Source organism: Sorghum bicolor, chromosome 3, assembly GCF_000003195.3.
Source record: "Sorghum bicolor cultivar BTx623 chromosome 3, Sorghum_bicolor_NCBIv3, whole genome shotgun sequence".
Classification (NCBI taxonomy): domain Eukaryota; kingdom Viridiplantae; phylum Streptophyta; class Magnoliopsida; order Poales; family Poaceae; genus Sorghum; species Sorghum bicolor.
This window is the reverse complement of record NC_012872.2, coordinates 342,570-360,923: the sequence shown is the minus strand read 5'-3', so window position 1 is coordinate 360,923 and position 18,354 is coordinate 342,570. Positions and strand designations below refer to the sequence as shown.

The 18,354-nt window shown below is 49.1% G+C and overlaps 2 protein-coding genes across 2 annotated transcripts; one reads left to right on the top strand and one right to left on the bottom strand.

Moving 5' to 3' along the window:
* LOC8077550 (protein NLP3) lies at positions 290-12,481 on the top strand. Its single transcript, XM_002457004.2, has 5 exons — positions 290-779; positions 2,581-3,140; positions 3,305-3,352; positions 3,458-4,412; positions 11,143-12,481. Exons 1-5 carry the CDS (start codon positions 503-505, stop codon positions 12,102-12,104), a joined length of 2,802 nt encoding a protein of 933 aa, XP_002457049.1. The 5' UTR covers positions 290-502; the 3' UTR covers positions 12,105-12,481.
* On the bottom strand, positions 12,979-17,031 carry LOC8077549 (beta-amylase 1, chloroplastic). Its single transcript, XM_002454827.2, has 4 exons — positions 16,365-17,031; positions 14,718-14,928; positions 14,516-14,632; positions 12,979-14,127 (listed from the first exon to the last, which is right to left on the bottom strand). Exons 1-4 carry the CDS (start codon positions 16,886-16,888, stop codon positions 13,336-13,338), a joined length of 1,644 nt encoding a protein of 547 aa, XP_002454872.2. The 5' UTR covers positions 16,889-17,031; the 3' UTR covers positions 12,979-13,335.

Sequence of the window (18,354 nt, the reverse complement as noted above, 5' to 3'; positions counted from 1 at the left end):
CAAGGCTAGAACGTCGGCATTAGCCACAACTATTAGTCTAACACCACTACGGTAAGGCAGATCCATTCACGTTAATCTTGCGGAATATTTTGATTCCCGGCCTCTGCCGACCCACTAGTGACTGCCGAGTCAACCGCCAACGATTAGTAGTTTACACCTCACCTGTGTAGATTCCGGGAGCCCCCGAGCAGAGAACCGTGGCGGGCCCACACCAGTTGTCGACGGAGGCAGGCATAGGCATGGCATTATCCTATTCCGGTCCACCACTACCTTCTTCCCGACGGGCACATTTGATCCCTCCTCCCACCCCCACATGGCACCGCGTCTCACCCCGCCACCACTCCCCCATCTCCCCGTCCTCCTCCCGTCTCGCCGCCGCCTCCTGCTCCTCCTCTTCCGCCGCCGCCGCCGTCGATAGCCGCCGCTGCCTGTCCTAGCTCGCCGTCGCCGTCCGATCACACTAGCACCATCAGCAGCAAGGTCCCTCCTTCCCACCCATCCCATGGACCTCGACCCCTCCCCGGCCTCCGCCCACGGGGACGGCGGCGGCTGCGCCGACGCCTGGCCCTTCGACTCGCTCACCACGTCCATGCTCTTCTCCTCCGTCTCCGCCTCCCCGCAGCTCCAGCCGCTGCCGGCCAACTCCTCCTGGCTTACCCCGCCCTCGCCGCTCTGGCTCTTCGAGGACCGCCACATGCTCCCGCTCGACGCCCCCGACGCCGCGCCCGAGGCAGCCGTCGCAGCCGCCGTCGTCGAGGAGGTCCAGCGGGCACGCTCCGGTGAGCCTTCCTTTCTGCTCCTCCTACTATCTTATCTACCTACTGCGCTTCCTTCCCATACATGAATACATCGTCTCGTCTCTTATTTCTTCCTGGATGGATCGCACGCACAATTTCGATTTCGCCGCACACACACAGAGAGAGAGAGGAAAAAAAAAAAAACTCACCCGCCAGCCAAAGGGATCCAATTCAGTCTCCGGGAGATTCCAATCCCCCTGAGATTTTGTGCTCCACTTCGTCGTGCGATTTTGGTTTGATTAGATTCGCGGAAAGTTGGAATCTTGCTCCTATTCTTGTCACCAATACGCTAGCACTAACCTTATCTACCAGTCTATCATCAGCATCCCAGCTTGAGCTTGACGTTTGACTTTGGCACGCCACCCCTCTTTTTTTTTTTAAAAAAAGAAGTTATTATTACGGACACCTTCATTTTCGCATGCCTTGCGAGTTTTCGATGAAACAGAATCTTTGCATCTCTTAGTGTGTGTGTGTGTGTGTGTTTTTCAGAGTGTGCATGCCGCAATCAGATGCACCACAGCATCTTGGGCTGGGTAAGGTATGCTTTACTAGAGGAGCACATCTTTGCATCTCTTAAGTTTGCAACGATACGACTTCGTTCGTCCAGGCCTTCTTTAGTTCACAAAAAATTTTGCAAACTTTTTCATATTTCTCGTAACATCAAATTTTACTGTATATACATGGAGTATTAAATATAGATAAAAGAAATAACTAATTGCACAATTATCTGTAATTTGCGAGACAAATTTTTGAGCCTAGTTAGTGATTGGATAATATTTGTCAAATAAAAACAAAAGTGCTACCGTGTTTATTTTGGGCACTGTAGCAGATTTGTTTTTATTTAGTAATTATTGTCCTGTCTAAATATCCATTTTATAATAAACTGTGTAATTATTTTTTATTTTTATCTATATTTAATGCTTCATGTGTCGTAAGATTTGATGTGATGGGAGATCTTGAATTTCTTTTGATTTTTGGTCGAACTAAACAAGGCCCTAGATAGTGCCGCGGCGACCCAAAAACCTCCCCTTCTTCCGGACCCTCGGTGGGGCCATGCTTCGTTTTTTAACGCTAATCATTGCCAAGATTTGTTGATGGCAAATTGGATTCCACTAGAAGGGGAGGCTGTACTTGATTATATTTACTGTGCGTACAGAAAGTGCTCTCCTTTCATGTGTTATTGTTCCCTGAGTCATTCGGTACTTTTGCGCTATATAATGTGTGGACTGCTTTGCTCTGTCTCCTAGTGCTCGTGTCGTGTGCTGTCTCTAAAGCTAGCTCGTGCACTCTATAATGACAGCCATGGGGCTGTTGCTAGATTGCATGTATTCGAAGTGGAAGCAGTTGGATAACCCTTGCTTGTCTCATTATATTGCTTATTATTATTATAGTTAAAATAAATTACGGCAATGAGATCAACTTTACTTATTTTTATATAAAAAAACTTTATGTATGTGCCCAGATAAACTAGGACATCATTACTGCAATACTGCATGGGCTCTACACTCTCTCTTTGTTATGTGTCGAAGCATTGATGTTACTTAACTTTATTGAAAGCATAAATCAGTTATGTTTTTTCCAGCTTCGGTGCGTGTGGGAAACTTGGTTTTTCCATAGGTAGAAACAGGGACTTAACTATTCACATGAGTGCTAGGCGGTCTGGATCATATTGTCAAGCATAAGCAGAACTCGCGGTTCATTTAAATACAACAGCATCCCTTTCTTATAGCGCTAGGTGTTATAGCATCCTTCCTCGCCTTACAATTATGCTTCTGTTATCCAGGGAATTCTGACACTTCAAGCAAGAGAGTTGAACAAATCAATCACAAATGGCAGTTTCATCTATCTCTGGACGAAGATGGCACAGATAACTCTAGCTTGTTCAAGGAGAAGCTTACACAAGCTCTTCGGTACTTCAAGGAGTCCACAGATCAACATCTGTTGGTCCAAGTCTGGGCACCAGTAAAGAATGGAGACCGCTATGTGCTTACTACTTCAGGACAACCTTTTGTGCTTGACCACCAGAGCATTGGCCTACTTCAGTACAGAGCTGTATCCATGATGTACATGTTTTCAGTTGATGGGGAAAATGTTGGAGAGCTGGGCCTACCTGGGCGTGTCTACAAGCAAAAGGTGCCCGAGTGGACACCAAATGTGCAGTACTATAGCAGTGGTGAGTACCAACGACTTAACCATGCGATCAGTTACAATGTCCATGGTACAGTTGCCCTGCCTGTTTTTGATCCTGCCGCTCAGTCGTGTATTGCTGTTGTCGAACTTATAATGACATCAAAGAAGATAAACTATGCCTGTGAGGTCGATAAAGTCTGCAAAGCACTTGAGGTTGGTCCTTTTCCTCTTTTGCTTGCTGTATTTTTTCATGCACATTCAGTGGAGCAGCAAATTGCTTAAGATTAATGTTAGTAACCTTACATGTGATGTGAGCTATAGCAAACCACCTGTAGCATGTTGAACTATCATCTTACAGTTTGGCAATCTTTCTGCAGGCCGTAAATCTTAAAAGCACTGAAATATTGGACCATCCAAATGTCCAGGTGAGGCTTCACTCATTACATTATGGTTATGGTTTATGGACAAGAAGATTATTTCTGTCCATGCTCTAGGTGGCTTATATTTTTGTTCGTGTCTTGTTTTTTCAGATATGTAATGAAGGCCGTCAAGCTGCTCTGGTCGAAATACTGGAGATCTTGACTGTAGTCTGTGAAGAGCACAAGCTTCCTTTGGCACAGACCTGGGTTCCTTGCAAGTATAGAAGTGTATTGGCACATGGTGGTGGTTTAAAGAAGAGTTGCTTAAGTTTCGATGGAAGTTGCATGGGGGAAGTCTGCATGTCAACTAGTGATGTGGCGTTTCATGTGATTGATGCTCATATGTGGGGATTTAGAGATGCATGTGTGGAGCATCACCTACAGAGGGGACAAGGAGTTTCAGGAAAGGCATTTATCTCACACAAACCTTGCTTTTCAAAAGATATCCAGAAGTTCTGTAAGTTGACATATCCACTTGTACACTATGCTCGCATGTTTGGGTTGGCTGGCTGCTTTGCAATATGCTTGCAAAGTTCTTATACCGGGAATGACGACTACGTATTAGAGTTTTTCTTGCCGCCCGATTGTATTGACGAAGATGACCAAAATGCCTTACTGGAGTCTATATTAACTCTGATGAAGCGGTGTCTTCGTAGCCTAAAGGTAGTTGGTGACAGATATTCGAGTGGGGCTTCTCTTCAACTTAGTAATGTGCTAAAACTTGAGAATGAAGAATTCAAAACAGATGCACAGTTTGATAACTCTGATGGTTCCCTTCATGAATCACCTGGTGGTGATAGACATGGAGGAGCGCACAAGTTTGATAACGGGAACAAGAAAGTTTTGGATTTGACAGAGGGACAATTGTTGACTGATGACTACTCTCAAGACAATGGTACTTCTGCTGGCAGGCCAAATGGTAGCGGTGCTTCTGATTCTTCATTGCTTCACAAAACCAACAAACCCCCTGAAAGGAGACGTGGGAAAGCTGAAAAGACTATCAGTTTAGAGGTTCTTCAGCAATATTTTTCTGGGAGCTTGAAAAACGCAGCTAAAAGCCTTGGTGGTATGTTCTAATACTCAAGTTCAATGTGCTCCTTTTTAGTGTCACACTGTTCCTGACCTAATGCAAACTCTTGGATGGCCATATCCAGCTCATTGCAGTTTTGTTTTAAGTTTGAAATGGTAGTCTGTACTGTGCATTTTTTTTAGTTTCAAAATGATACCATATGCAGCTCATCTGTTATACTAATTCTTTTTCTTGACAATTAAGAGGGCTTAGTTATAGTTGACAGGTTTGCATTTGAGATTTTCGCTTTATTTTGAGTGCATGGTGTTGACATGCCGTGAAGCCATGGTTAAATTGTTGACTAAGTTGAATCTATTCTCAAAATATTGAACTTTATAGCAGATAGCGCCTGCACAGAGGTGTTTGGATTTAGAACAGGAAGAGTTGATTAGGGAAAATTGTGTTTCTCTACAGTTTAGTGTTTTAGACTTTTTGTACATAATTGTTTGGTAGAACCTGCATGAAATACTTGTTGAAAGGACAAAGACTTGGTTAGACCTAAATACCTAATTGCCTTTGAGACTCAAAACTGGATCTCTGTCATTCTGGCATACTGCTTGGGCAATTGGAATTTGGATAAACTGGTCTGGTCGTGCAATCATATATGCAGAAACTGTTAGTCGCTGGATCCTTGCTCTAGGTGTGAGCAGGATCCTTACTCTCATTGAGAGGATAGCACACTGAGTTGGGGAAATTTTCTGGGTTTATTTCTCACACAATGCTATACCAACCTGAGGGGTTGGGGATACATATTTATAGGGCTGCTAACCAGCCAGCATATGCCAAGATGCTAGTCTAAGATGCTAGTCTAAGATGCTGTCCTACAGATGCTAACTGCTGTCCTAAAAGCAGTCAAGATGCTGTCCTACAGATGCTAACTGCTGTCCTAAAAGCAGTCAAGGATGCTGTCCTACACAAGGACCATGTGCTGCCTACTGCAGCCCACAACCACCAGCCAACAGAGACTTATCCATCATTCTCCCCCTAAGTCTTGTGTGGCTCCTTGTGGGGTATCTGAGCCATCCCGATCCTGGCGCGAAGTTCCTGGAACTTGACTCGTCCAAGGGACTTGGTCAGAAAGTCGGCGAGCTGGTCTTGGGTGTTGATGTAGTTGGCCCGAACGCTCCCTTCCTCCAGGCAGCTCCTGATGAAGTGGTACCTCACCCGGATGTGCTTGCTGCGCTCATGGAAGACTGGATTCTTCGCCAAGGCCAAGGCGGACTTGCTGTCCACCCTGAGCTCCATTGCCTCTGCGTCTCTGCCAAGGAGATCACCAAGCAGCCGAGCCAGCCACAGAGCCTGAGTAGAAAGCCGTAGTGGCTGCGATGTATTCTGCCTCGCAGCTGGACAGAGCCACCACCTGCTGCTTGACCGACTGCCAGCTGATCGGACACTTGCCGAGGAAGAAGAGCGTCCCGCTGGTGCTCTTGCTCGTGTCGATGTCGCCGGCGTGGTCGCTGTCACTGTACCCGATGAAATGTGCTGCACCGGGGCACCTCGGGTAGTGCAAACCGTAGTCGGAGGTGCCCGCAACGTAGCGGAGGATCCTCTTCACGGCCTGCTGGTGCTCCGTCGTCGGTCGCTGCATGAACCGGCTGACGTAGCCGACGGCGAACGCCAAGTCCGGTCGCGTGTGGACAAGGTAGCGAAGGCTGCCCACAATGCGCCGGTACTGCGTCGCGTCCACCTCTTCCTCCGTACTCTCCCGACTCAGCCTCAGCCTCTCCTCCTTAGGAGTGTGGGCTGGGTTGCAGCCGGTGAGACCGCCCAGCTCCACAATGCGCTTGGCGTAGGCTGTCTGGCGGAGAGAGGTGCCGGAGCTGTCCTGGTGGACCTCGATCCCTAGGTAGAAAGAGAGAGGGCCCAAGTCGCTCATCTGGAAGGTCGCCCTCATCTTCTCCTTAAACGCCTCGATCTCCACCTCCTCGGTGCCGGTGATCACAAGATCATCGACGTAGACACCCACCAGCAGGGCCTTTCGTCCCCTGCCCCGCCGGTAGATGGCCGCCTCGTGCGGGCTTTGCTCGAAGCCCATCCCCTTCATTGTGGAATCCAGTTTGGCATTCCACGCCCTCGGTGCCTGCCGCAAGCCATAGAGGGCCTTGCGCAGACGAAGCACCTTGCCTTCCTTGCCGGGAATCACAAATCCCGGCGGCTGGTGCACGTAGACCTCCTCCTTCAAGTCGCCGTTAAGGAACGCCGACTTGACATCCATGTGATGGACACGCCAGCCCTCCTGGGCAGCTAGCGCAAGGAGAAGTCGCACGGACTCCATCCGTGCTACGAGGGCGAAGGCGTCGTCGAAGTCGACCCCCTCCTGCTGCACGAAACCTCGTGCCACCAAGCGAGCCTTGTGCTTGACGATGGCACCGGCTTCATCCCTCTTCAGCTTGAACACCCACTTAAGGGTGATCGCGCGGTGACCACGAGGGAGATCAGCGAGCTCCCAAGTGCGGTTCTGCTCGACCGCGTCCATCTCCTGCTGCATCGCGGCACGCCATGCCGCGTCTCCCTCCGCCTCAGCGAAGGAGCGAGGCTCACCGTCCTCGTGTGCCAGGTGCAGCTCTGCCTCGAAGTCGTGTACCGCTAACCTAGGGACACGTTGGTTACCGAGGATGTTGTCCATGGTGCGGTAGCGTAGAGGCTCATCGTCGTGGTAGGCGTCGACGCGATCCTCGTCGCCGGACAGTGGAGTGGCGAACTCCACTGAACGCTGACGGACCAAAGCTGCTGGTGCCGACCTTGGAGTTGCCGGTGCCGGTGCAGGAGAGTGGGGAGCCGGTGCAGGAGTGCGTGGTGTAGCCGGTGGTGTTGGACTCGCTGGTGGTGAAGGCGGTGGTGGGCTCGCCGAAGCTGATGGCGAGCTGGGTGCCGAGGAGGGCGAGCTCGGTGAGGACGAGCTGCTAGCTCCCCCGGCTCCCTCCAAGTGGACGTAGTCGACGACGAAGTCCCTGAGGGTCGAAGCCGAGCCGTCGTCCACCGCCTTGTCCCAAGTCCAGCCTCGCCCTTCATCGAACACGACGTCCCGAGAGATGCGGACGCGCTGTGTCACAGGGTCGAGGATGCGGTAGGCCTTGGCGCCCTCCGCGTAGCCGATGAACACTCCTGGAGTGCTCCGGTCGTCAAGCTTGCCGACGTGAGTGAGCTCCTTGGCGAACGCCGGACAACCGAAGATGCGGAGGTGACTCACCACCGGCTTGCGCCCGTGCCAAGCCTCGTACGGCGTCATGCCGTCAAGCGCCTTGGTGGGCGAGCGGTTGAGGAGATGGACAGCGGTCATCACCGCCTCTCCCCAGTAGATCGCCGGCATCCCTCTCTGCTTGAGGAGGGCGCGGGCGGTGGCGACCACCGTCTGGTTGCGGCGCTCGACGACGCCGTTCTGCTGCGGGGTGTACGACGCGGTGAAGTGGCGCTGGATCCCCTCGTCGGCGCAGTGCGCCGCGAACTCAGCCGCCGTGAACTCGCCGCCGTTGTCCGTGCGCAGCACCCGAAGCTTGCGGCCGCACTCCTTCTCCGCAGCAGCTTGGTGGTGCTTGATGGCGTCCGCGGCTGCCCCCTTGGTGTCGAGGAGGACAGCCCACATGTAGCGGGATGCGTCGTCGACGAGGAGGAGGAAGTAGCGTCGTCCTCCAGGTGTAGCTGGTGTCACGGGGCCGCAAAGGTCGCCGTGCACGAGCTCCAGCTTCTCCTTGGCGCGGAAGCTTGCTTGGCGGGGAAAGGGCAGCCGTCGCTGCTTGGTGAGGACGCAGGTGTCGCAGAACTGCTCCACGTGGTCGACACACGGCATGCCCTGCACCATCTCCTTGTTGCCGAGCTGCTTTAGGGCCTCGAAGTTGAGGTGCCCAAAGCGCTCGTGCCACCGCCAGGCTTCATCGTCTCGCCGAGCTGCAAGGCAAAAAGGTTGCGCCACCTGTACGTGAAGGACGTAGAGGCGGTTGCTCCCCCTGTTCACCTTGGCGAGAAGTCGGTGACGAGGAACCCAAATGCGAAGCACGCCGTCCTTGATCTCCACGCGCGAGCCATTCTCATCCAGCTGTCCCAAGCTGATGATGGAGTTCCTCAGCGCGGGGATGTAGTAGACGCCGGTGAGCAGCCGATGCTCACCATTCTTGGCGACGAAGATTACGGAGCCGGCGCCCTTGATCTCTACGGCGGAGGCGTCCCCGAACTTGACGGAGCCTCGAACGTTGGAGTCGAGCTCGGAGAAGAACTCCCGCCGGCCTGTCATGTGGTGGGTGGCGCCGGTGTCGAGGCACCACCCATCGATCTTGTTGCTGCCGCCGGACCCGCTGCTGAGGAGGGCGTGTGCCTTGGCCTCGTCGAGGTGGAGAAGAGCCGCTGCAGCTGGTGCTGCTGGAGATGGCTCGGCGCTAGCATGTGCCATGAACAGAGCTGGCTGCTCCTCCTCCTCCGCCTGCGCGACGTGGGCCTGGGCGCGTCGTGGCTGCCTGCAGTCCTTAGCCCAATGGCCAGCAAGACCACAGTTCCTGCAGCAGTCATCTTGTGCCGGCTTGGGTTTTTCGGCGGCGGCGCCTTGGACACCTCCGCGGGCGCCTCCGTTGGCACGCCCTTGCGCCCCGGCCTGGGCGCCTTTGCGTGACTTGCCGCGCTTGCCACGCTTGCGGCTGGCTGCTGCAGAAGAAGGCTCCCCCTTCTTCTTGTCACCTTGCCCGGCAGCCCACTGCTCCCGGGTGAGAAGGAGCTTGGGCCCCGAGGAGGGTTGTGGCTCGTCAATGTCGACGACCTTGAGGCGACCTATCGCCTCCTCGATCGACATCGTGGAGAGGTCTAGCAGGGACTCGATTGAGCGAGCCATCTGCTTGTACTTCTCGGGGACGCAGCGGAAGAGCTTCTCGACAGCTCTCTCCTCGTTGTAGGTGTTGTCACCAAACTGCACCACTTTCCGCAGCAAAGTGTTGAGACGGAGAGCAAAATCATCAACGTCCTCACCTGGCTTGAAGGCCAAGTCCTCCCACTCCTTGCGGAGTTGCTGCAGTGTGGACTTGCGGGCGCGATCACTGCCGATGCGTGCTGCAGCAATGGCGTCCCAAGCATCCTTGGCAGTCCGCTTGCTGGTAAGCGAGAACTGCATCTCGGTCGGGACTGCAGCGATGAGGGCATTCAGTGCCCGTCGATCCTGGTCGTAGTCGACGTCGCCGTACCGGACTGCCTCCCACATGTGCAGCACCTGAAGTCTCACCTTCATCACCGCAGCCCACTCAACATAGTTGGTCTTGGTGAGGGTAGGCCACCCACCACCAGGGCCAACGTCCCTGGCAACAGCCTGGTACCCGTGGTAGCCACGGTACCGATCCGGGGAGAGAGAGCCACGCGGCCTGCGAAGGCCGTGCTCTCCCTCGACCCGTCCACCGCCGTTGCCATGTGCGCCTCCTCCAAGAGCGTCGCCGGCTCCACCACGGTACCGGTCCGGGGAGAGAGAGCCACGTGGCCTGCGAAGGCCATGCTCTTCCTCGACCCGTCCACCGCCGTTGCCGTGCGCGCCTCCTCCAGGAACGCCGCCAGCGCCTCCACGCCTGTCTGGACTGCGGCCACGCTCGTGGGCGTGCACAGCTGCCCACTGCGCCGCTCGCCGGCGTGCTGCATCTCTCTCCAGCAGCTCCAGGTCTGGGTCAGCACTGTCATCAGCAGCGATGGAGCTGCTGTGACTGCTGCGCAAGTCCTCAACCTCCGCTGCCGCTGCACGCGCTGCATCTGCAGCTGCTGCTGCCTCCACCTCCGCTCTGGCTGCTGCCAGCTCCGCTTGGGCCAGCCTCGACGCCCTCGCTGCTGCTGCAGCGGTCGCTGCCGCTGCTCGCCTGCGCTCCTCTGCTGCAGCGAGGTCGGCCTCCTGCCGACGCCGCGCGCTCGAGGTGCCCGAGTGCTGAGACTGCCCTTCTGCGGCCATGGCGCGCTGCTGCGCGGAGAGCAGAGGCAGCCGGAACAGCTGCTGCTGCCAGCCGGGGCTGCTGCGAGGCAGGGAGCTCGACTGGAGAAGGGATTGAGCAGGAAATGCTTAGGCTACAGGATACTACGGCTCCGATACCACTTGTTAGTCGCTGGATCCTTGCTCTAGGTGTGAGCAGGATCCTTACTCTCATTGAGAGGATAGCACACTGAGTTGGGGCAATTTTCTGGGTTTATTTCTCACACAATGCTATACCAACCTGAGGGGTTGGGGATACATATTTATAGGGCTGCTAACCAGCCAGCATATGCCAAGATGCTAGTCTAAGATGCTGTCCTACAGATGCTAACTGCTGTCCTAAAAGCAGTCAAGATGCTGTCCTACAGATGCTAACTGCTGTCCTAAAAGCAGTCAAGGATGCTGTCCTACACAAGGACCATGTGCTGCCTACTGCAGCCCACAACCACCAGCCAACAGAGACTTATCCATCAGAAACAACCTGGAAAGAATTTTTTTCAATATCCCTATACTTATTGGATACTGCCAGTTGTCTCTATGATTTTGCTTGCTTAGTACTATTATTAGAAGTGTCCTGTCCATAGCCGCATGTATTGCAGAGGAGCTTATTGTGTCTTGTGCGTCTGCTGTCCGCTTGTTATAAACCCATCATGCTGTCAACTTCTGTTTCCATCGATTGTCATTTATAGAACCTAAAGAGGGAGTGGAGGCGGCAAAACAGTGGATTTTTCAGTTGTGATAATGATGGGGTTGACTTTTGGAGATTGTGAGCATTAACTAGTTTCATTTTTTTGTATCTGGCAGTTTGTCCTACAACCATGAAGCGCATCTGCCGGCAGCATGGAATTTCTCGTTGGCCATCTCGAAAAATTAATAAGGTCAACCGGTCTCTCTCAAAATTAAAGCAGGTAATTGAGTCTGTTCAAGGCTCCGATGCGGCATTTAATCTCACGTCTATCACAGGTCCTCTTCCTATACCTGTTGGCCCTTCATCAGAGTCTCTCAATGTAGAGAGATTAACTCAAAGTAAAGTGGCAGAACTTTCGAATCTTGCTGTTGATGGTGACAGAGATTCTTTGCAAAAATCACTTGAAAATGATGACCATTTTGGTATAGTCATGGCCCACCAAGGATTTATAGACAATAACAATGACTCTCAGCTTGAAGCTGACAAAGCTTCTCACTCGAGAAGTTCATCTGGAGAAGGCAGCATAAATTCACGTACTTCAGAAGGCTCATGCCAGGGAAGTCCAGCAAACCAAACATTTGTTTGTAAGCCAATTGCTTCAACATTTGCAGAACCCCAACTTAATCAAGAGTTCAACAAAGAGCCTTTTCAAGAACCACAACTACCACTTTCCAGGATGCTGATTGAAGATTCTGGTAGCTCCAAAGATTTGAAGAATCTTTTCACTTCAACATCGGACCAACCATTTTTGGCCCCTCCCAACAACTTGGTGTCAGTGAAGCATTCAGGGACTGTAACAATAAAGGCTAGTTTTAAGGAAGATATTGTAAGGTTCCGTTTCCCATGCTCAGGTGGTGTTATTGTATTGAAAGAGGAGGTAGCGAAAAGGCTAAGGATGGATGTTGGTACGTTCGATATCAAGTATCTCGATGATGACCATGAGTGGGTAAAGTTGGCGTGCAACGCAGACTTGGAAGAATGCATGGAGATCTCGCGGCTTTCTGGTAGCCATGTCATCAGGCTACTGGTTAGCGATATTGCAGCACACTTTGGCAGTTCTTGTGGAAGCTCTGGTTGATATGCGTGTCAGCCTTTTGCTCTGATCAATGGGTACTCGAAAGTGGTTGTACCATGAGTTCAGTTCCACTTGTAGTTTTGTTGCTAGTTAGCACTAGCTGCTTCATTGTATTTTATAAATGTATCATTGTATTTGCCCCCCAAAAAAATACATGTAATTGTGCAGAATGCACTTGTAGTCAACTTTGTATATATATTATGTGCTGGAAATTCTGTTTCAAGTTATAAACTGGATTTGTTGTTGTTGTCTAGAATTTGCACAGACAGTATTGGGTTAGGATGATTATATTGTTTGGAAATGTAGCAGATTTTCGTAGGTCATAAGTCCATGCTGTAAACACATTTGTTGATTCTATTTATATCTTTGTGATCCATGAAGTCGATGCATGCTGATTTTAACTTATTGCGGTGATAGAACTGGCAACTTCATAAAATATCAGTTGCACTTTACTCCCTCCATTTCTTTTCTATTGGATGTAATATATAAAAATAAAATAAAATTTCAAAGTTTTGACAAAATGGCTAAATGAGCTAAATTAGATTCATGCTTAGTGTGTAAAAATCATATCAATAAATCCACGTCTTTTAACATGACATTGTTTTATAGCAATTGAAAGTGTTATCTTTGAGAAATTGGTGGTTAAATATATACTTCTAAAACTTCCAAATATTAATGTGTTCCATAAAAAAAGAAATGAAGAGCAGTAGACCTCTTGTGAATCCAGCATTGGTCAGGAATGGATCGTACTGCGTTCGTTGCCAATCAATTTTATAATATTGTTAGCCAAAGTTAGAAAAGTTTGGCTTAGAATAAACTTAGATGGACTTATATTTGAAATTTGTGACAAGAGGAAGTATACATATTTTCATAGGCATAGTTTAAAAACATTCATATTGGAAGGGGAAAACAGAAGGCGCTCAAATTAAGTATTTTACATTGGCTAAACAGGACCCTAACAGGGGCATAGGTTTTCAAGATTCAATATTGTTGGCAGCAACTACACTACCACTTTACAACAAATACATACAAGATTTTGTTCAGCAATAGCATATGCATGAAACTAATACATGCATATGCATAAAATCAGTACAGCCTTGATCATACGCCTGCCTGCCCTTCTGGCAACTAAAAATGAGCCATATACTGAGCAAAACATTTCCTTATACAGTGGTCGAATCATTGATGGCTGAGATTACAAGTACATGATTTCCCCAATAGCTTTTGACAACTTTCATGTATATGCACAAGCCCGACTAACCACCCAAACAACCGACATTGAAGACAAGTATTGCTGCCCTCTCCTGACATATAGTCTTGCTAGAAAGGCCCTGGCATCTGACATCTGCCTAACAAACTTTGTAAATCGATTCCAATTGTGAAACTCAAACAAGCTTTTGTTCATCCTAACATAGTTAAAGGAAAAAGATGTTCCTGAAGTACGACCTGAGTAGAGCCTTGAGCTTCTTATGACTTGATTCAGTGATGCATCATCCAGCCTTGTCACAGAATTCTCACCATTAAGTGGAATATTGCACATTTTAGCAGCACCTGCAAGGTGCCGGAGAGTACCTTCTGGACTGCTCTCAGAATTTGTTCTTTCTACGTCCCTCAGGTCGAAACAACCGCAGCACAATGCAGCTTTGTATTTGGCAAACATTTGAGCTATAGGAAGATAGCCATCTCTTAATAGTGTATTATAGTAGCCAGCTGTCAGTTCAGATGGATGTGAACAAGTATAATAGTGCCAATGTATGCCAGCAACCTTCCCTGATATGGTCACACCGGTACCAGAGAAGATTGCATCAGCTGTCATGCATAACCTCTCTCCATGGAGGAGAAGCATTCCTGAATACCATTCAAGGAAAAAGTGACCATATGGTGTATCCCAATAGCCTCCATCAGCACGAAAAAAACTCGTTTCTTCAAGGTTCTGCTGTGAACCATCTGTGCCAGTTGAACCACCATTACCCCATTCTTGTAAACCAAAAATTTTTGCACGAGCACTCAATGAAGCTTGCATAAACTGTCAACAGATCACATCTATCAGTAGTTAAATCTTGTAATGGTACATAGCATCAGATGCACGAATCGGATATGCATTTCAATCATTTCAGAAATGCAGATGTTGTCCTTGTTTATTTCATGGCTCAAACCACAAAGTAGAACAGAAAATACAAGTCATTTCTACAAATGCATAAACATATAGAAGATTTCAGTATATGCCCAAATGATAAGGAGCTAACCCATACTGGTACTACTTTACAAGTTGAAGATACAAATAGACATTGCATATCGAATTGCATAAGTAGAGTAAACAACATTGAGACTGATCATCCAATATGTCTCCCACTCTACCAAAAGCATTCCATTTTGTAGTGATTTTAGAGAAAGAATTTTATTTCCCATCATACCTTGTCATAACATTGAAATTCCCCAAGTTCAAATGAACTGCCTGGCTGATTAAGCTTCTCAGTTGGGCATGATGGATACCTAAGCTCACCTCCTGGACCCATTCCAACTTGAACTTCCTGAGAGACAATGTTATAATAGGGATACATCCTTTGGTGGTTCAGAATTAATTGTACGTGTTTAAAAAACAGGGAGAATACAAACTGTTACTATGGCCCCAAGGTAATCTTCGAAAGTATTGCGGAAGCTTCTCATGAAGTCAGAGTAAGCTTGCATAGGTGATCTTCCTTTCAGAACAGGAAGAATATCACATCCCAGTGATATGTATTCTTTGTTTCTCTTCTGGTATCTATTGGTATATGACAAGTCTGGAATCTTATCCATCTCCTCAAGCACCCATTGTGGCAAAGGAATCCTGGAAAGGTAGGAAATTCCAACCATTAATCAAAAAGGAGATATGCTTGTGTGTGCATCAACGCAAGACCAAGTGATTAAACTTTTACACCACAGCAACAAAAAGCATTAATAATAGGTTGGCTGTAACAGGACAACTTGAAAAAGCAAGAAGGGAAAGCAGTTATTAAGTGGCAAACTCATTAGGGATCTATTTCATGAACAGCTGATATAATGTCATGTAGTTTCGCATTACTATGTAGATGATACAATAAATGTTAAAATTTAATTGTAGCTGCCATTTTGGGAAAGGATTGTTACAAGCACATCTGATATATAAAAAAAGGAATGATGTTTTGAGGCAATCCATTGATTAAAATGCTCAGATATAAGTCGCAAAAAAAGAGGCTTTTGATAGTTACATCAATGATCTGAAACCAAAGCATCATAATCTATCTAATCATGTACCAACGAGGTTCCGTTTGTATCACATGATCATATTGAAGTGGCCCCTAAATGACTTGAGCAGTTGAGTTGAGCCCAAAAAGCAAAATTTGCAACGATATCAGTCTCCTCTCTCCACTAGATTCATCTACTTCAGACCTTAACTGTAGCCTTATTGTTGGTGCACACAGCACACTGTGTAAGGGAAGCACTTCTCTTCAATGTGACGTGAATAGTATCAGCATGGTGCTCTCATGCTTAGCATGACAATCTGTGATGTCTAGATATACGGAGTTCATGAGGAAGGCATGCTCATTACCATTTACTGTTGTATAGAATACCAGTGCTCAGTGCTAGCAGTAAACAAAATCCAAATGTCTGATAGGCAATACATACCTCTTGATCTAAAATAACAAATCATAAATAGTGAGCGGCAACAAATAGTGAACTTTTTACTAAAACGTTTTGTGCCACATAGCAGGACAAAAGTGCATGTCACGTGTAGCAAAGGATATAACCAAAAGTATCAATAAATGCAGCCAATTGTGAACAGAAACCAGATCACCACATAAAAAGTTATACAACCTAGAAGATTAGTTATGAATTGAATTGGGTATCAATCTTCAAATTTGGCAGCAATCAGCAGATGTGTCCAACTCCACGAGATGTATATTTAAGTTAAGTGATGTGCTGACCATACTTGCATGTCCAATAGACATTAATAATTAACAACTGCTAATAGCATTATACTACCGATAAGAAGAAATGCAACCTTTTTATCTACAATTTTGTTCCAAAGAAGTGAGTTAGAACATGCACACCAGTTTAGGAGATTGAACATGCACAGCTCGTCAACCCCACTGAGATGTGAACATACATATCCTGTATGTATAGTTGAACCTAACAAAGGAAGTGTGAAGAGAAGAGCAGTGGTGCGGAGAGAGAAAAGACGGATCTTTTTAGGAGCAGGAGCGGAGTAGCTGATGATGCGGGCAAGGGGGCGGGGAGACGCACCAGGGCGGGTCATGCGGGCCGGCGCCGCACTGGTGGAAGGCGAGGATGGCGCGCACGCGGAGGCCGTGGCGTCGGGCCATGGCGGCGAGCTCGAGGTAGCCGGCCCAGTCGTACTCCCCGGGGCGGTGGCGTTCGACGACGCCCCACCAGAGCTCGACGGCGACGCCCGCAACGCCGGCGGCGGCCAGGGCGGCGAGCGAGGCCCCCATGGCTCGGCGGCGCGCGACGCGGCCCCCCGGGCCGACGGCGTCGGCGGGGAGCGTGACGTAGACGGGGGCCCCGGGGGGCGCGGCGGGCGGGGGAGGCGGCGAGACGTGGAGGATCTCGCCGCCGCCGCCGCTGCTGTTGCTGCTGCTGCCGGCTGCGCCGGGGAAGGAGGAGGAGGAGGAGCGGAAGCGGGAGGATGGGGACGAGGAGGAGGAGGATGAGGAGGCGGCGAAGCGGATGAGTGGCGCGCGGCGGCGGAGGAGACGGCATGAGGTGGAGGCCGGAGGAGGCGCCGGCGGCGCGGTAATCGCCGCCATTGGAGAAAGAGAGAAGAGTAGGAGAGGGAGGAGGCGCCTCCCCGTCCCCGCCGGAGCCTCTGCCGCTGTGCGTGCCGTCTGCGTGGGAGTTGAGAGGGAATTGTGTGTGGTCGTCCCTCTCGCCACGATCGGCGTCACTCCGCCCGTCACTAGTTCACTACTTGTGGAAGTGTGGTTGGTTTCGGTTTCGGCTGCCTTCACTTTCCTCTTTCCAGTGTTTTTTTTTTTTAACTCAGAGCTTTATAAACCATCAGCTACAGGCAAATCGCGTGAGACCAAATCAATTACAAAACTTGGTACCTGGCATCATCAGAACACATTCCCTTCATCAGGAGGGATTGCTACATCATGATTGGCCAAACAATCAGCCACCCTATTACAGGTTCTAAGGCAGCTTGAAATTGAACAGGACACGAAGTTGTTTGACATTATTACACAGATTTGTCTAAACAGAGCATCTTCTGGGCTGTTATCTAAGCATTTCGATGTTAATGTCTTGCCCAGATTTGAAGCATCCATTTTCCAGTTGCACTCTAGTCATTCCAATGTGTGATGCTCTACTTAGACCTTGGCAGACAACCATAGCTTCAGCATGCAATGCACTCGCTGCTCTCTGGATGAAACCAGCTCCAACATCAAGCACAGCACCAGTATTGTCCCTTGCCACATAACCCCAACCTCCCATCTTTGTCGAGGCCGAGAATGTTGCATCAACATTCAGTTTATAAAGGTCTTCATGTGGGGGGCTTCCATTTTGGTTGGAGCCCCTGCCTTGGCCGTTGTTTTGGGTGCTTGTCTTGCCTCGCCTGCTTTTGGTAGCCTCTCCTCTCTTCTTTCCTCTTGATCGATCCCTCCAAGCTGCATCTCAAATGTATTTTTTTATAGTCCCCACGTAAATACATTTCCACATAATACAGAGGGTAAAGTGATAAACCTATGAGAGAGGTTCTCACGTAACACTTCGACTATGTTGTTATAACCCTAAACCTTATTATGTTGCCCACCTATATAAGTGCGAGTCCAAAATATATAGTTTCGCTAAAGGCTTATTCTACCTATGTTTTGAGCTTCATAATATAAACACTGATGCTTTGCATGGACGCCCCTCCCAGGATAGGGACTAAGGGCCCTATATATCCCTTCAATTTTTCTTGTTACTCCCACAAATACACAAGAAATTGCAAACCGCATGACACAATGCATGTCGATAAACAACATGCTCCAGATCAAAGTAGCTCGTATCGTATTAGGTCATGTTTGGATCTTTTGGATTAACAGTTAGTTGGCTAAAATTTAGCCCTTGTGGATCTAAATAGGAGGACTAATAGGTGGGCTAAAGTTTAGCCAAAGCCCCAATCAGATGTTAGTTTACTACTCCATAGAATCAACTATTAGGGGCTAACGACTAGTTCTAGTATATAGAACCCAATAATTAGTTCAGGATCCAAATAGATATAATTGGCTAA